At 31.1% G+C, this 15,046-nt stretch overlaps 1 protein-coding gene across 1 annotated transcript in view; it reads right to left on the reverse strand.

Annotated features, from left to right (window-relative positions):
• LOC101490710 (probable NADH dehydrogenase [ubiquinone] 1 alpha subcomplex subunit 5, mitochondrial) overlaps positions 1 to 1,367 on the reverse strand; it is a 3,760-nt gene extending 2,393 nt beyond the window's left edge. The window contains exon 1 of the mRNA XM_004516642.3: positions 984 to 1,367. Coding sequence (XP_004516699.1) covers positions 984 to 1,296 — 313 coding nt within the window. The 5' untranslated portion in view covers positions 1,297 to 1,367. The remainder of the gene's footprint in view (positions 1 to 983) is intronic.
• Positions 1,368 to 15,046: the final 13,679 nt, after the last annotated feature.

A 15,046-nucleotide genomic window follows, 5' to 3' on the forward strand; every position in this document is an offset into this window, starting at 1 on the left:
TGATTTCCTGGGCCAGTATGATTTGATTTTGATGCGTAGGGAATAAATGGGCATGTGAGGAATTGCCATATTCTATGATGTTCTTAAAAAAAGTTAAACAGACAAAAAATGTTACAATTCATTGATACAAAAATATGATCAAGAACAAAAACCAGAGCACACCATCGGATTCGGATGCTAGCATCAAGCATCCCAAATTCCCCCCAAATAAATTCCCCACCTTCCAGCACAAGAATTTTGCAACAAAAGGTAAAAAAAAACAGCACAAAGAAGCAACAAACATATAAATTCATTCATAACACCCTCGCTACCATTTCTATCACTTCCATCTTCCACAACCCAGACACAAACAATATCCCAATCCCAAACCCTAGAAAGTCAAAATAACCAAAACACACAACATAAAAAAGTCTATAAATTAAAACAACTATCACCTCCACCATCAAAATGAAGTCACCTAAAACCAATGAAATAGGCTACATCAACGGTGGATATTTCAACCATGGTTTAAAATTGTGATCCTCAACTACAATTGTTGCCGGAAAATAATTAATTTTGAGCTCTCCGCAATAGCATTGGCATTGCAACCACAATTTCAACAACATCAGCAGCATTTTGCCACAGTATAAAAGTTCACATTGTAACCACAACCACAATTTAAAACCATGATTTAAACCACTTACAACCATTGATTTCTTCAACAATAATTGATCCTACTCACCATAATTCCTAATCCAAAATCAATCATCATTAAAAAAAAAACACACAACATTGTCCAAAAAAACCCTAAAAAAAACACATTTCAAATTTTCATTTATACAAAAACAAAGAAACAAATTAAAAATACAAAAAACATAGTCCATTTCAAACCTAAAAAAAAACTCAAACAACAAAATTTCAAATTTTCACCAAAACAGAAAACACTGTTCCAAAAATAAAACAGATCATACAAAAAAAAAAACAAAAAAAAAACTTGTAATTACCAATCATATAGGAAATGAGCTTGAGTTCATCTTTGGCCTCTTCAATGAGTTCTTCAACCTGACCACAACCAAGACGACTCTCAATTTTGTCCCAATCTTGTTCCTCTTGACAAACCTTAAGTCTATGATTCGTGAAACTCTCAACAGCTTTACGATACCCTTCATCTTCTGGAACTTTCTGGATCTCGTTAAGTGTTTTGCTGTAAAGTCCAATTAACACCTCCCTCGCATTTGGAACAACTTCTAGTCCTACGATCCCTGTTGTTTCCTTTATCTTCGCCATTAATGGCCGCGCCAGCGATCGGAGAAACATCTTCGATTGATTGATTCCGTTTCGAACACTCTCTCACTGTTGAAAGGAAATGAACTGTGTAATTTAGTACCTATGGATTTTTTTTGGGCTGGTTTTATTGGATCTCTTTTGGGCCATGTTTTGGGCTATATATGTTAACTCTTGAAAATATGAGAAATCTATTCCACACCTCTTCACAATTACCTTTCACCACATTAAAGCATATGAAAATATTATTTGGCATTTTTCTTTATCTCCCTTTATGTTGTTATTTAATGGTTAATTTTCTTGAAAAGTTTAAAAGAATTTCAAAATTTTGAAAATCTAATTTTTTCAAAAGTTTAAAACAATGTCGAAAATATAGATAAATGTGAAACTTTCGAAATATAATTTTTCTAAAATATTTAAAAAAAATTGAATGAATGTGAAATTTTTAAAACGCAATTTTTTTTCAGAATTTAAAAAAAATAAAAAATTTGAAATTGCCGAAATGTTAAAATTTTTAACTATCAAGTATAAGGAGGTAAAAAATTAAAATGGTATTTTTCATGTGCTTTGGAGGTGGGAGTAGGGGTGGGAATAGGCTGGACCGAGCTAGGCATTGATATGCCTGTCAAAAAATTCAAGGCCTAAGTCTGGCATGTGGTCTGTCATATACTTACTTTTTCGGTCTAAATCTGGTCTTGATAGAAGTATGATATGACTTGTTAGCTTACTTAAAAACCTATTTCATTTTAATTGTTTTGAATAAGTAATCAAACATATCTTTAAATAGATTAACGAGTTAATATGTTAATAAAATTAAGTTTTATTTTGATATTTAACATCACATTTTGAAGAATATGACTTTATATACATTATACTTAAACTATATTTTAGAATAATACATTTAAATATGTCAGAAACTAAATGAGGTTAATATACGTAAATTATTAAAAGTTGAATATATAACAAAAAGATCAAAATTTAATATAATAATTAATGTCAGGCTTTGTTAAAAGTCTTGACCTTATCTATTTAATAAAAAAGTCTGGTCTGACCTAAGTCTAATGTAGGCTAGGTCGTAGACCCATGTTGATCAGTCTGACATAAGTCTGACGTAGGCTAGGTCGTAGGTCCCTATCGATCTGTCTGTCCTATTCTCATCCCTAGGTGGGAGATAAAAGTGAGGTAGATGGTAGATTTCTCCTTAAGAAAATCTATAAAATTTTACATTTTCTAATGACTAAAGTTTTTTTTAGTAAATAGTAATGGTTAAGTTGGTATTTTTCTCCTTCTTTCATATTTGACTCCATACACTACAATTATATCTCTACCCCCTACAAATTCACCCAAAAGTACAAAATAGTGTTTGACGTGTTTCAGAAAAAAGAATTGAAAAATTCTCTTATATTCATGAAAATTTTAATTTAAAAGTTTTTAAAATATAAATTTCTTTAAAAAATTTTGATTTAAAAGTTTTTGAAATATAAATATGTTTGGAAAACTCAAATTTAAGTTTTGTTGTTTATTTCAAGAAAAAATTTAATTTGAATTTTTTGAACAAACTTTTTCTTGAGATTACATAAGAAAAGTTGGAATATTTTGAAATTGTCATCTGTTTTTTTTTTTTCTTTTTGAAAATAAAGGTCTTTTATAGTTTATTTATAAAAAAATGATAAAATGTATATTTAGAGTAAAATTTACCGGGTATGGATATTATTCAAGGGTATAGAGTAAAATATTCATAAATCTATTATATGTTTTAAATTTTAATTTTATATTCCAAATTTTTTCTATATTGACACTTATCGTAAAAATTCGAAACTATGTATTGTCTTTTGTTATAAATCACAAAATTAGAGAGTTGAAATTTTATCACATAAGGTGTAGAGTTTGATAGTTTTTTTTTTTCTTTTTTTAGAATTCATTATGGTTGATTGTAAAGATAGTAAAAAAGTATTAGAGTATCGATTAAGTGAGAAGAGTTTTAAAATAGATATTGAAATACAATTTTGTTAGGGTTAAAGCACTCAAACAAAAAAAAGCGAAAATTTTATTCAAAATTTTACATGGTCTAGGGTTAAAGCACTTGATAATGTACTTTTGTATTAATTGATGGTCAAAACCTTTGTTGATTGACACTGGAAACAAAATTTCAAAGACTACACCCGTCACTAATTGACTCATAAAATATTTGAAAATATTTATATGTATGATATACTTTGAATTTTTATTTGTATTTTAGGAATGAATATGTTAATTTGAAATGATTTTAATATATTATAATTTTAGGTCATTAATTAATTATAATATTTAATATTTTTTTATTATTTTGCTTTATTTTCAAGTTTATTTTATCATTATACATAATTTAATTCTATATTAATTATAAATAATATTGCTAATATTTTAAAATAATTTTTTTTTAATTTAGTATAATATTTTATAATTATTCAACTATATTTATAATAAATATATAATTATTTTTTTACTAAAATAAATGTATATAATTAAATTTAGATGAACTTATATTATATTTTTTTAATAAATAAAATTAAATAATGCATTACTTTTATATGATTTTAAAATAAAATAATTTTTTTTTACTTCTAAGTTCATTTTTATGGGTCTTTTCCTGCCCTTGGAAAATGATTTGTCAAGTGAGTTTTGTGAGGGCCTCAGCCTTGGAAAATTGTGTAACATGTGAGGATAGCAAGGTCTATAGCCTTTGAAAACATTATGGCATGTGAATTTAGTGAGGATCTGAGTCTTGAAAAATATTCGGAAAATTTCAATCAGCAAAGGATGTTTTCGAGGGCTTTGGCCTTAGTATAGTTCCATTTTTTATTTAAAAAAAAAAAAGCGTTTTGGGAGGGCTTTAGCCCTTGAGATTCCTTTTCGACCAGTGTTATAGCTAAGGCTTTTTGGCTCTCGGAAATGCTGTATTTCGAAGGTTTTTTTTAGCATTCTCTAAGGCTTTTGACCCTAACAAAATCACAACATTCTTGTAGTTATTTTAATATTTAATTACACAAAAAAAGAAAAAAAATTTGTTAGCTGAGAACGATAGCTAGTCAAATTCTAGGGTAGCCAAAGTAAGGTCATGTGTGCAAGAAACAACTGAATATGAGTTAGTAGAATTTTTCTCAAGTTTACATGAGTCTATCGTAGAGTCTTAGGAATGAGTCAAAGCTCAATGTAACTTGATAATTAGGAAATTGCACTCATCTTCCACAATTTTAGCATCAGTAACGATCAAATAGAGGCATAATTTTTAGGGAAGAAGCACACAAATATTGCCAATGGGACATTCCAAAAAGATAGGAAAAATGAGTTAATCGTGGGACACCACAAATTCCCTCAAACAAAATTTATCACGATTACCTCTGTAATTAGAAGAATGAATGTAGGCCACGACTTATGACCAGTAGGATTAGTTTTGCCTATAAATGTCAATACTTGTAATATTTTTAGACACACTCAGTCAATCAAACAAGCTTTATACGAATTATTTATCTTTATATCAGTCAATTTACTTTACACTTTATGCATTTCTCAGTTCGTCATGTCACAATTACGCTTGGTGGATGCACTTGTGGTTTGGTAAAAGTCTCGACAATATGGAACACCATCATCATCAACATAAAAAAGTAAGGCCAAGATAGGTCCAATAACCCTCCCCAAACATTGGGAATTCATGCATCCATGGTTATGATCTACTTGAGCAATCAATGGTTATGACCACATCTTTCATTTGACAACAGATTGACATAGTGATACATGACATCATGTATTAGGTCTCCTAACAACTTGTTGACACTGTTAAACCCACTGTTCTCAGTGAGGTTCAACAAGCTAGGGATTTGGAGACAAAGCAAGCCAATTAAGGTGATAATTTTGCAATTTCTTCAATCCAAGGAGTACCAAGGTCATGCATGCATTGTAACTCAAATTCAATTTATCACTACAATGACATGATTTTCCCATGTGTAGTCGAATCTTATATAGCAGGTACCTTTTTTACCTTGCAATTCCTAGCGTAATACTTTTTCTACAACTAACCTTGGGGGGCACCTAGTGGTGAATGACATGTATAATTAGGCTAACTTTCAATATGATCAGGTACATATGGTGAAAAGGACAACAAAAGAAATATGACAAATTGGAATAGCGCAAGTGTCGCTTTAAGACAATACTAAGTTGGAGAACAATATGTCATACACGAGAGGAAATTCCTTCACCCTAATAGCAAGAATTCCTAAGTCGGTTGTGGAATATCTGTCTCAGCCATCATGAGGTTTTTACCCACTTGGATCAACTAATTCCTCAACACATCTGCCACGAATTGATGTACCTTCACCAACCCCGGTGGGTTCAAATTGACCAAGACCAAATGTGAATTATGCTGGTGAACATGCAGGGAATGCATACCAATGATTTTATGGATGCCTTTAAGGAACATTAGTGAACTAAACCAAGAGCAACAATGAGGGAATCCTCCAGCTCATGTCCTATTTCAACTAGTTTTCCAGTACTCCACAAACAATATGTGGTACTAGTCAATTGCAATCGAGGTCGGGCCTCTTGGACAACAATTGTTAGATCTCAACCTCATAGTCGATACTATTAAAAGGTATTTTGGGGTTCATCTGAAACCCATGAATAGGACGCCTTATCTTGAGTGGATGAACAGATTGGTGCCTCGCAATAGAGGCTATAAAACTTCTGATTTTGCTACTTTTTTCGAGGAAGATGGCAAATCAATAATATATCACAATGGAAGATTTACTATGTGGTGTGGTGAGGGGAACCCAAATAAATTCGACAAGTGACTTGATAGAGAGATTCATGAAAAAGGAAGAGAAATGTTCAATTTAATTCCCTGATACATAGTATGCATCAAAGGCCATCAATGACTAGGGATGAGAATAAGTCAGACTGGTCGACAGGGGTCATCTGAAACCCATGAATAGGACGCTCTATCTTGAGTGGATGAACAGATTGGTGCCTCGCAATAGAGGCTATAAAACTTCTGATTTTGCTACTTTTTTCGAGGAAGATGACAAATCAATAATATAGCACAATGGATGATTTACTATGCGGTGTGGTGAGGGGAACCCAAATAAATTCGACAAGTGACTTGATAGAGAGGTTCATGAAAAAGGAAGAGAAATGTTCAATTTAATTCCCTGATACAGAGTATGCATCAATGGCCATCAATGACTAGGGATAGGAATAAGTCAGACTGATCGACAGGGGTCGACGGCCTCGCCTACGTTAGGCCCATGCCAGGCCAGACTTTTATTTTTAAACAGATAAGGCCCAGACTTCTAAAATAGCCTATTTGGTTAAAAAGTCAGGCTATATACCACATAATAAGCCTTTTAGACCTATTAGGCCGACTTATTTAAATACATATAAATAATATTTTTTATTACTATAATTATTATATTAAATTTTGATATTTTTGTTATATATATTCAACTTTTAGTAATTTACGTATATTACTCTTATTTAGTTTTTGACATATTTAAATGTATTATTATAAAATATAATTTACGTAGGATGTATATAAAATCATATCCTTCAAAATATGATGTTAAATATCAAAATAGAACTTAATTTCATTGATATATTAACTTGTTAATCTATTTAAAGAGATGTTTGATTAGTTATTCCAAAATGTTAAAACGAAATAGGCTTTTAAGTAGGCTAACAGGCCATACCAGGCTTCTATCAAGGCTTTGAATTTTTTGATAGTTCAGACCCATGCTTAACAAAGCCTAGCTCGGCCCAACCTATTCACACCCCTATCAATGACATTCATCTTCAGTTAAGGGAGAAATTAGTTGATAAGCATGACATGGACGAACTGGCTTCCCTAGTAGTACACATTGAACAATTCATTATGGATAATGAGAAGAAACGTGCTAGACAAGGAAGAGGCCCACACCTAGTATCCATTATTGATATGGAAGAATTTGATGATGATATGTCAATAGATTCCACAACAAACATATTGATAGCTGAAGTACTAAAAAGGAATAGCTATTCTTGTCTTGCCTTGAGGCCTGGCTGGTCATACATTTGATAATCTACTCAAAGATAAGCAGATACGACTATTGGATGTTCATAAGATACCTTTACTTAAAGAGATCAAATGCAATAGATACTGCAAAGGGCATAACTCATGCAATAACTCAATGACTAATTGCATTGTCTTCTAAAAATATATTCATTAGGATATCAAGGAGGGCAGGTTCAAGTTAGCCAATAAAGGGATAACAAAGATAACCATGAACATAGACCCCTTCCCAACTATGAACATAGCCATGGCATCTTTTGTTAAACCAACGGGGTTCTGGTCACTTGAAAAAGGAAATAAATCACTTAGACAAGTATGGCACCCTAAGGGCACTACAACCTAGTTAGGGGTAGGAACCATGTAGTATGGGAGGATATCTACCTTCAAAAGATTGGGTACGCAAGTCACGCGAACATATTGCAAGCTTAAATCTTGAAAGAACATTTAGTAGAATATTGGGGGCAAGGTCAAGATGTTGTGTTCCACAATGATCAGCCGACCCTGCTAGAGGTAGATGGTAAGACTATCCCAAAAGGCTAGAACACAATTGGCCAAAGTTACCATGGAAAAAGGTACAGTTTCTCTAGAGGTAATTATCAAGGACAATCGAGAATTTTAACACAAAGAATAAAAAAGCCCCTAACAAATGCCCATAAGATGTAGTGGATGGTCAACCAGAAAGTGAAGGATTAGGTATCACTAGTGGTTACCCTCACAAGGACTTAGTTGTGAAGCATCAAATAAACATATTAGGATGTTAAGATGCCAAATACGACAAATTAGAATGTGCAAAGACGTTAAACATGTGAAATCTTTGATAGTATTGTGTCAGATGCTCAGGAACCTGGTCAAAATGAGCCTAAATCCATGATGGATGACTCTCAATCCATGTTGACACTTTAGGAAGCATCTGATTACGAAAGTATGGTGGTTTTTCCTAACCTCTCCTATTCATTAGAAGAAACACTTGAGGATTATATTGAGTTTCATGAAGAATCAATCCTATATGTCATTGGTCTTATCTCTCTCGAATTTCAGGGGAAGGTTTCTCAACCAAACAAACTAGAGAGGAAGGTGTTTGTAGAAGATACGAAATGGGTTGTCTTAACTACTGGAAAGGAATCCAAATGTATTTTTTTCTGGAAAACCAACCTCAGATATGGTAAAACATCTTAAGCCGTTGTTCATTAAAGCTACTACCAAGGGAATGGTGTTCAACCAAGTCTTTGTCGATGGTGGGGTTGTCCTCAATGTTATGCCAATATTAGCTCTAAAGAAATTAGATAAAAATATGGAGGATTTCATCCCAACCAAAATGGAGATGGCCAACTTTATGGGGGTAGCCTCCAAAATGGGGGTAACCTTCTTTGTCATAAATGGAAAACCTTCATATTCTATCATATTAGGAAGAGATTTGATCCATAATAGTGAACGTGTACCTTCAACACTTGATCAGAGGCTCATGTTTTTGGTGGGTGACAAGGTAGAAATTGTGGCGGTTGACAAGAACCTTTCATCAACGGAGGTTACAATGTTCGAGGATTTGTTCTATTCACCTCATCTTACTCCTGTTATGGCTCCCCAAGAGTGCGAGGATGGAGCGTTAGAAGTATGTAATCTTACTCATGAGGGGTTCCATTAAAAAACTCAACCCAACCTACAACGTCTTGATGAAGTTATCAATGATTAGTCTTCCTCATGAACTAAAAGACCTTATGGATCGACTAGAAACACTAAGAGCTTAGGGTAGAGTTTTTGATGTTATGTTCTCAAGAGAAGACATTATAGATGAAAGTAAAGAACTTGAATCTTAACAGGGTTCAAATGAGGATTTTAGAGGTCGAGTAGTTAAATCATCGATTCAAATGAAGCTCCCAACGTTTGAAGCACAATATTCATTCGTAGATCTAAATTTGGGGACTCTAGAAAAATTAAGGATGACTAAGGTTAATGGATTGCTAACCAGGATTGAGAGGGACCAATTAGTGAGATTAATTAAACGATATAAAGATTGCTTTGCACTGAGCTATCATGATATGCTTACTTTAGTTAGGAAAATAGTTGAACATAGCCTAGAGATTGGTAGAAGGGTCAAACATAATGATTGGTATGCTTCTAACAACACTATTTTCTACGTCCAAGTAATTCCTAGGTGCCCTTGGCACATTTATTTGGTTGCAGGATCCAACCATTTATCATCAACACCTTTGTATTTGTTGAAATAATATTTTGCTTATGAGTTTCTATATTAAGTATCTCAAGAATTAAGGATTTTTTATTTATTTGTTTATGGTTCAAGACTTTTGTTGCAATGATATGTTTTACTTTAATGTATTTGATCCAAGAGTTTGTAATTTCAAATCACTTTATTTGAATAGTGTTTTTCTCATTATCAACTCATATTGCCAAATTATGCACTTCATTGGTTACATATATAGCACATGTGTCATATGCTTCAACTAATATCTACACTACATGAAAGCATAAGCTTTTTGAATTATATATTAGGATTTAGTCCTCATAATTAAAAATCAAACAAAAATAAGTGATATGAAAAAAGCTACTTTAGATTATTTGAATTTTCATAGTCTAAGGTTATTTACTATACTTAAACAGTACATAATATATAATTGACATGGTGTAAATATAGAATCTAAGTAATACTCTATCCTTTCTAACTATCAACAACAAAAAAACAATCACCTTTTTTGTCCAAAATTATCTCCAAAAAAGATTCCCTTATACCTTTTTTAAATTTTGATTTCAAATTGAATTTTCAATAATGACTCAAGCTTAAATTTCCAAGAAAACATTCAAACTGATCTCATTAATTGAATAGTCCACGAGTTGCATTAATTTTCTTGGAAATCACAAAATCATGACATGCATGTTATGTTGAATATTTCAAGGATTACATTAATTGTATTGGAAATCAAAAAGTGATTAAAGTATATAGTACTTAGATGTTTACCTTTACTTAACATTAATTGTCTTGGAACTCATGAATCTTATCCATCAATTGCATTTGTTGGACTCAAAGTATGTTATGCAAAATTTTATGTCAAACATTAATACAATACTACTCCACCCAATTAATTTTCTTGGAAATCACATGTTGCATTTGTTGGAACATATAACTTTCCTTGGATGAAGGTATTGCATGCACAATTTATGAAGAAGCATAAATGCAATACCACTTTGGCCAATTGATAAGTGCAAATGATTGTCTTTTGATCGAATCAATGGTGTGCACATTAATGACATAATAATTTGGTCGATAGATTCATAGGCATACATGGATGACTTGATCAGATCGAAGGTTGTTTTATGGTTGTGCATTAGTGTTGGCAACCAAAAATCATCCTATACCTACAAAGGATGACTTTGTGATGGCAAGTCATATAATCTGTAGGTATAGGATGATTTTTGGATGACATGTACATATGATGATATGCACATGAATAAGGAATAGTGCATGATTAGATTAGATGAATTGTCATCATAATATGTAGGTCTAAGAGGACTTTGTGATGAAAAATCATCCAATCTAATCAATCATTGCATATTAATCTTCTTATTTCCAAACACTATGATCATAACTAATGTCTTTATTAATGACATTCGACCTTCAAAAGTATAACAGAAATTGAAAGCTCGTGTAATTCGTTTTTGGTAAACTACTGAATGGAAAAATAGTACATAAACTAATTGCTTGGAAATGCTACTACTTGATGCAAATGTATATAATATGTGATTATGTAACCATGTAATCAAATATATATTTTTTAGATTACATAGTAATTTACCTTACTAATTTTTATTTTGCATTATTTTATTTGATAGTGTTGTAAGATCCATGTCAATATCATAAAAGGTTTTATGACACAGTTTGAGAAATATATCAAGGAGGACACAACTTATGTGTTTACTATTTTTTTTAGTTGATAGGAATGATCCAAAGTACCAAAAAATATCCCATAAATTTAAACTCAATTTCATGGGTATGACTAAGGTTGAAAAGTATGTTGTTGATGGAATCTTGGAAAATAATTTTCAATTTGCTATTTTCATACAAATTCTTGTTGCTAACAAAGACGACAAAATAATTGGTTATTCTTAATTCTTATTTAGGAAAATTTTCATACCATTATCTACCCCTAACAATAGTTTAAATAACATGAAATTTCGTTCATCAAATGAGATAAGTCATGTTGTTGTAAAGGACGACATATGGGAGACAAAAAAGGATGACAGAAAAACTAAACTCGTTGACATTGTACTTGAGGACTTGGTGTAAGTTCAATGTGATTTCAAATTTTAAAAATGTCTTATCATTCAAATATAAATTATTTTTTAAATTTATTTATCATGTATTTCTACTAGAAGCAATCAGGTATATTGCACTTCATAGGAATTGTATGATGAACAATTTCAATCATACATTCAAAGTAAGGGTAAATCTGGATCAATCATTCTTATCATGCACCTTGTCAAGTTAAAGAAGTTGAAAAGGAACATAGTTATATTTTTATATTGAAAAGGAACAATACCTAGGCCCAAAAGTAAAATATGTGTCTACAATATGTGTCTCTATATAACTAATTTTCACACTTATATTTCTATCACTAACTTCTAAAAAGCATACATTTGAAATTATAGGTATAAGATCCACCTATAAGTCATTGATCAAACTAGTTCTGGTATATTTGTTATGTTTGATCGTGGTGCATCACATTTCTTGAAAAAATCTACTAACAATATTATTGGTTCATCTACTTAGGTTATTACTATCATAATTCTTTAATATTTTTTAATCTTTAATATTAAATATTAAAAAAAGTTACATAAACGAGAAAAATAATTATCTAATATTCAAAAAAATAAATATTAAAGAACACCTACAAAATTTCAATCATTTTTAAAGAACGAATTGTTGTTTAAAGTTGAGGCGAGGTTAGTGACAATGATTAGGTTGGTCGCAACTGACAAACTTTTACCGTAACAAAATGACAAATGATAGTGACATCATTGTTCAATTCACAACTCTCCATAAAATATAGGTAAATTAAGGTTTGAATATTTTGATCGAATCTAAAAATGATTTGTATGTAAAGTTTAATATTAGTGGGTGTTAGGATCAGCGGAACTCGAAGAGAATTGGTTTCGATGCTTTTGGATCAAAAGTCTTTACTATTGGCCTTTTTTTTCTTCTTTTTTTTTTTTTTTTGATTTGGATCCTTTTGTTCACATAAACATTGAATTCAATTATGTCTTTTAGCTTGTAATTTTTAGGACGTAACATAATTTTAGTCGTCAATTTCAATGATGCAATATGAAAATTCATATTTTTAATTTATTCCTACATATGCAATGATTTGGTTACGGGTTTTGAAGTTTTGTTAGTAATTTTTTACTATATTGTGTTTATGATTAACCCAAAATACAACCAAGCTTAAATCTATGCATGTGAACTCCAAATACCAAGTTATTTATTATAAATAATAGAAATAAACTTCTTTAGTGACATACACTTCTTTAGTTGATTTATCATTCTTAATGCTTCACCACATCATGTAACCTAATCTAAAAATAGATAATTGGTTTTATGTAATTCATTGTGTATAAAATCTCCATATACACCATTGAATTGTGAAGGCCAAAATAGACTAATATATGATGAGTTAACTTATGATAGGCAAACTTTGGCTTCATAACATTTTAAGTTATTGTCCATAATGAGTGTTGATCAAATACGCACATATGATAAGGTCTTAGATTGATGAAAAAAAGCTGAGATTTTTTCATATATAGTTATGGTGGAACTGGCAAAACTTACATTTGAAGAGTTATGTCTGCATCGTTAAGATCTAAAGGAGATATTTTGATGATTGTGGCTTCAAGCGGGGTTGCAACATTGCTTATGCCTGGAGGAAGAACTACACATTCAAGGTTTTCCATATCATTGAATGTTGATGAATTTACAACTTGCTCTATTGATAAAAAAAAGATCATTAGCACAAATGATAACTAGAAAAAGCTTATTGTATGGGATGAAGCACCAATGGCCCATATATATTGTTTCTAAGTTGTTGATAGGACTTTGAGAGATGTGCTTCGATCTTATAATAATGGAAGTCTGGACATTCCATTGGAGGGAAAATTGTTGTTTTTGGGGGAGACTTTAGACAAATTCTTCCTGTTATTCCAAAAGCCACCAATCAAGATGTTGTTCATGCTACTATTCATTCCTCATACCTTTGGAATTTTTGTGAAGTTACGACACACATACAAATATAAGATTACCTATGGGTATTGAAGATACCAAGGTACTTCAAAGAAAAACCTTTTCAAAATGAGTGTTGGGGATTGGTGATGGCACAATTGGAGAGGACAATGATGGGGACATCACTTTAGAGATTCTAGATGATTTTCTCGTACGAAGTTCAGATGATTCTATTTCAACTATTGTTTATACTATCATCTCATCTTTCTAGAATAACATGAATGATCCATCATTTTTTCAAGATTGGGATATATTAGCACCTAAAAATAACATTGTTGATCTTATTAGTGACTACATGTTGTCTTTAACTCCAAGTGAGGACAAAATATATCTAAGCTTTGACACCCCTGTATCAATAAATATATATGTGGATAGTCCTAATGATGTGCATACACAGAGAGTTTTTAAACACCATTATTGCTTATGGCCTTCCAAATCATACAATGAAGTTATAAGTTAGTGTGCTAGTGATGTTGCTAAGAAATATTGATCAAACTTCAAGATTGTGCAATGGTACCTGACTAATCACCACAAAAATGATCAAATATGTTCTTGAAAGAAAGATGTTATTAGGAAGGAATATTGGTAAAAAGGTGTATATACCAAGATTATCATTAACACTCTTTGATCCAATAATTCCATTCAAATTCTAGCGCAAACAGTTTTCTTTGGTTCTTTCATTTGCAATGACTATTAATAAAAGTCAATGAAAATCTTTGAGGCATGTATGATTTTAGGCTTAATTGCAGTTTTAATCTATTTATTATTACCAATTCGTAGAATTGGTCCCCTTATTTTAAAAGTCGACAATTTTGGATCGTCCTTAAGATTTTTGAACTAAAAAAATGATGATTTGACATATTTTTAATGATGTGACATACAATTCTATGACATTGAACCATCTAGATGCATTAATTACTCATATGTCATTAATTAAATTAAAAATATGAAAAATTTCAGAAGTTGAAATATAAGTATTTACTCTGTTATATTCCAATTTCATAAGTGTTAATTATTCTACATCATCGTATTATATGTCATGTTATTTAAAGCATCGCACGTCATCATGTTTTAGTTAAAAAATTAGAGGGAAGAACCAAAATTGTCGACTTTTAAAATATGAGGACCAATTTCGTTAATCAGTAAAAATAGGAAACTAAAACTACAATTAAGCTATGATTTTATTTACCACTATCTATTCTCACATGTACAACTCTATGTTGTTGTATAGTGACTTCAAGTAATGATTTGGATAGTTAATGATGAAGGACAAGAAATAAACACTACTTCTAATGTCGTTTACAAAAAGTGTTTCAAAGTGCAAAGCAAATTTCTGTGTTTTATTTTATATTTTTGCTTACAAACAAGTATTATTATTTGTTAATATTTTATTTTACATTTTAGATTACAACAACTAAGGT

This window comes from Cicer arietinum, chromosome 8, assembly GCF_000331145.2.
Source record: "Cicer arietinum cultivar CDC Frontier isolate Library 1 chromosome 8, Cicar.CDCFrontier_v2.0, whole genome shotgun sequence".
In the NCBI taxonomy this organism is placed as follows: domain Eukaryota; kingdom Viridiplantae; phylum Streptophyta; class Magnoliopsida; order Fabales; family Fabaceae; genus Cicer; species Cicer arietinum.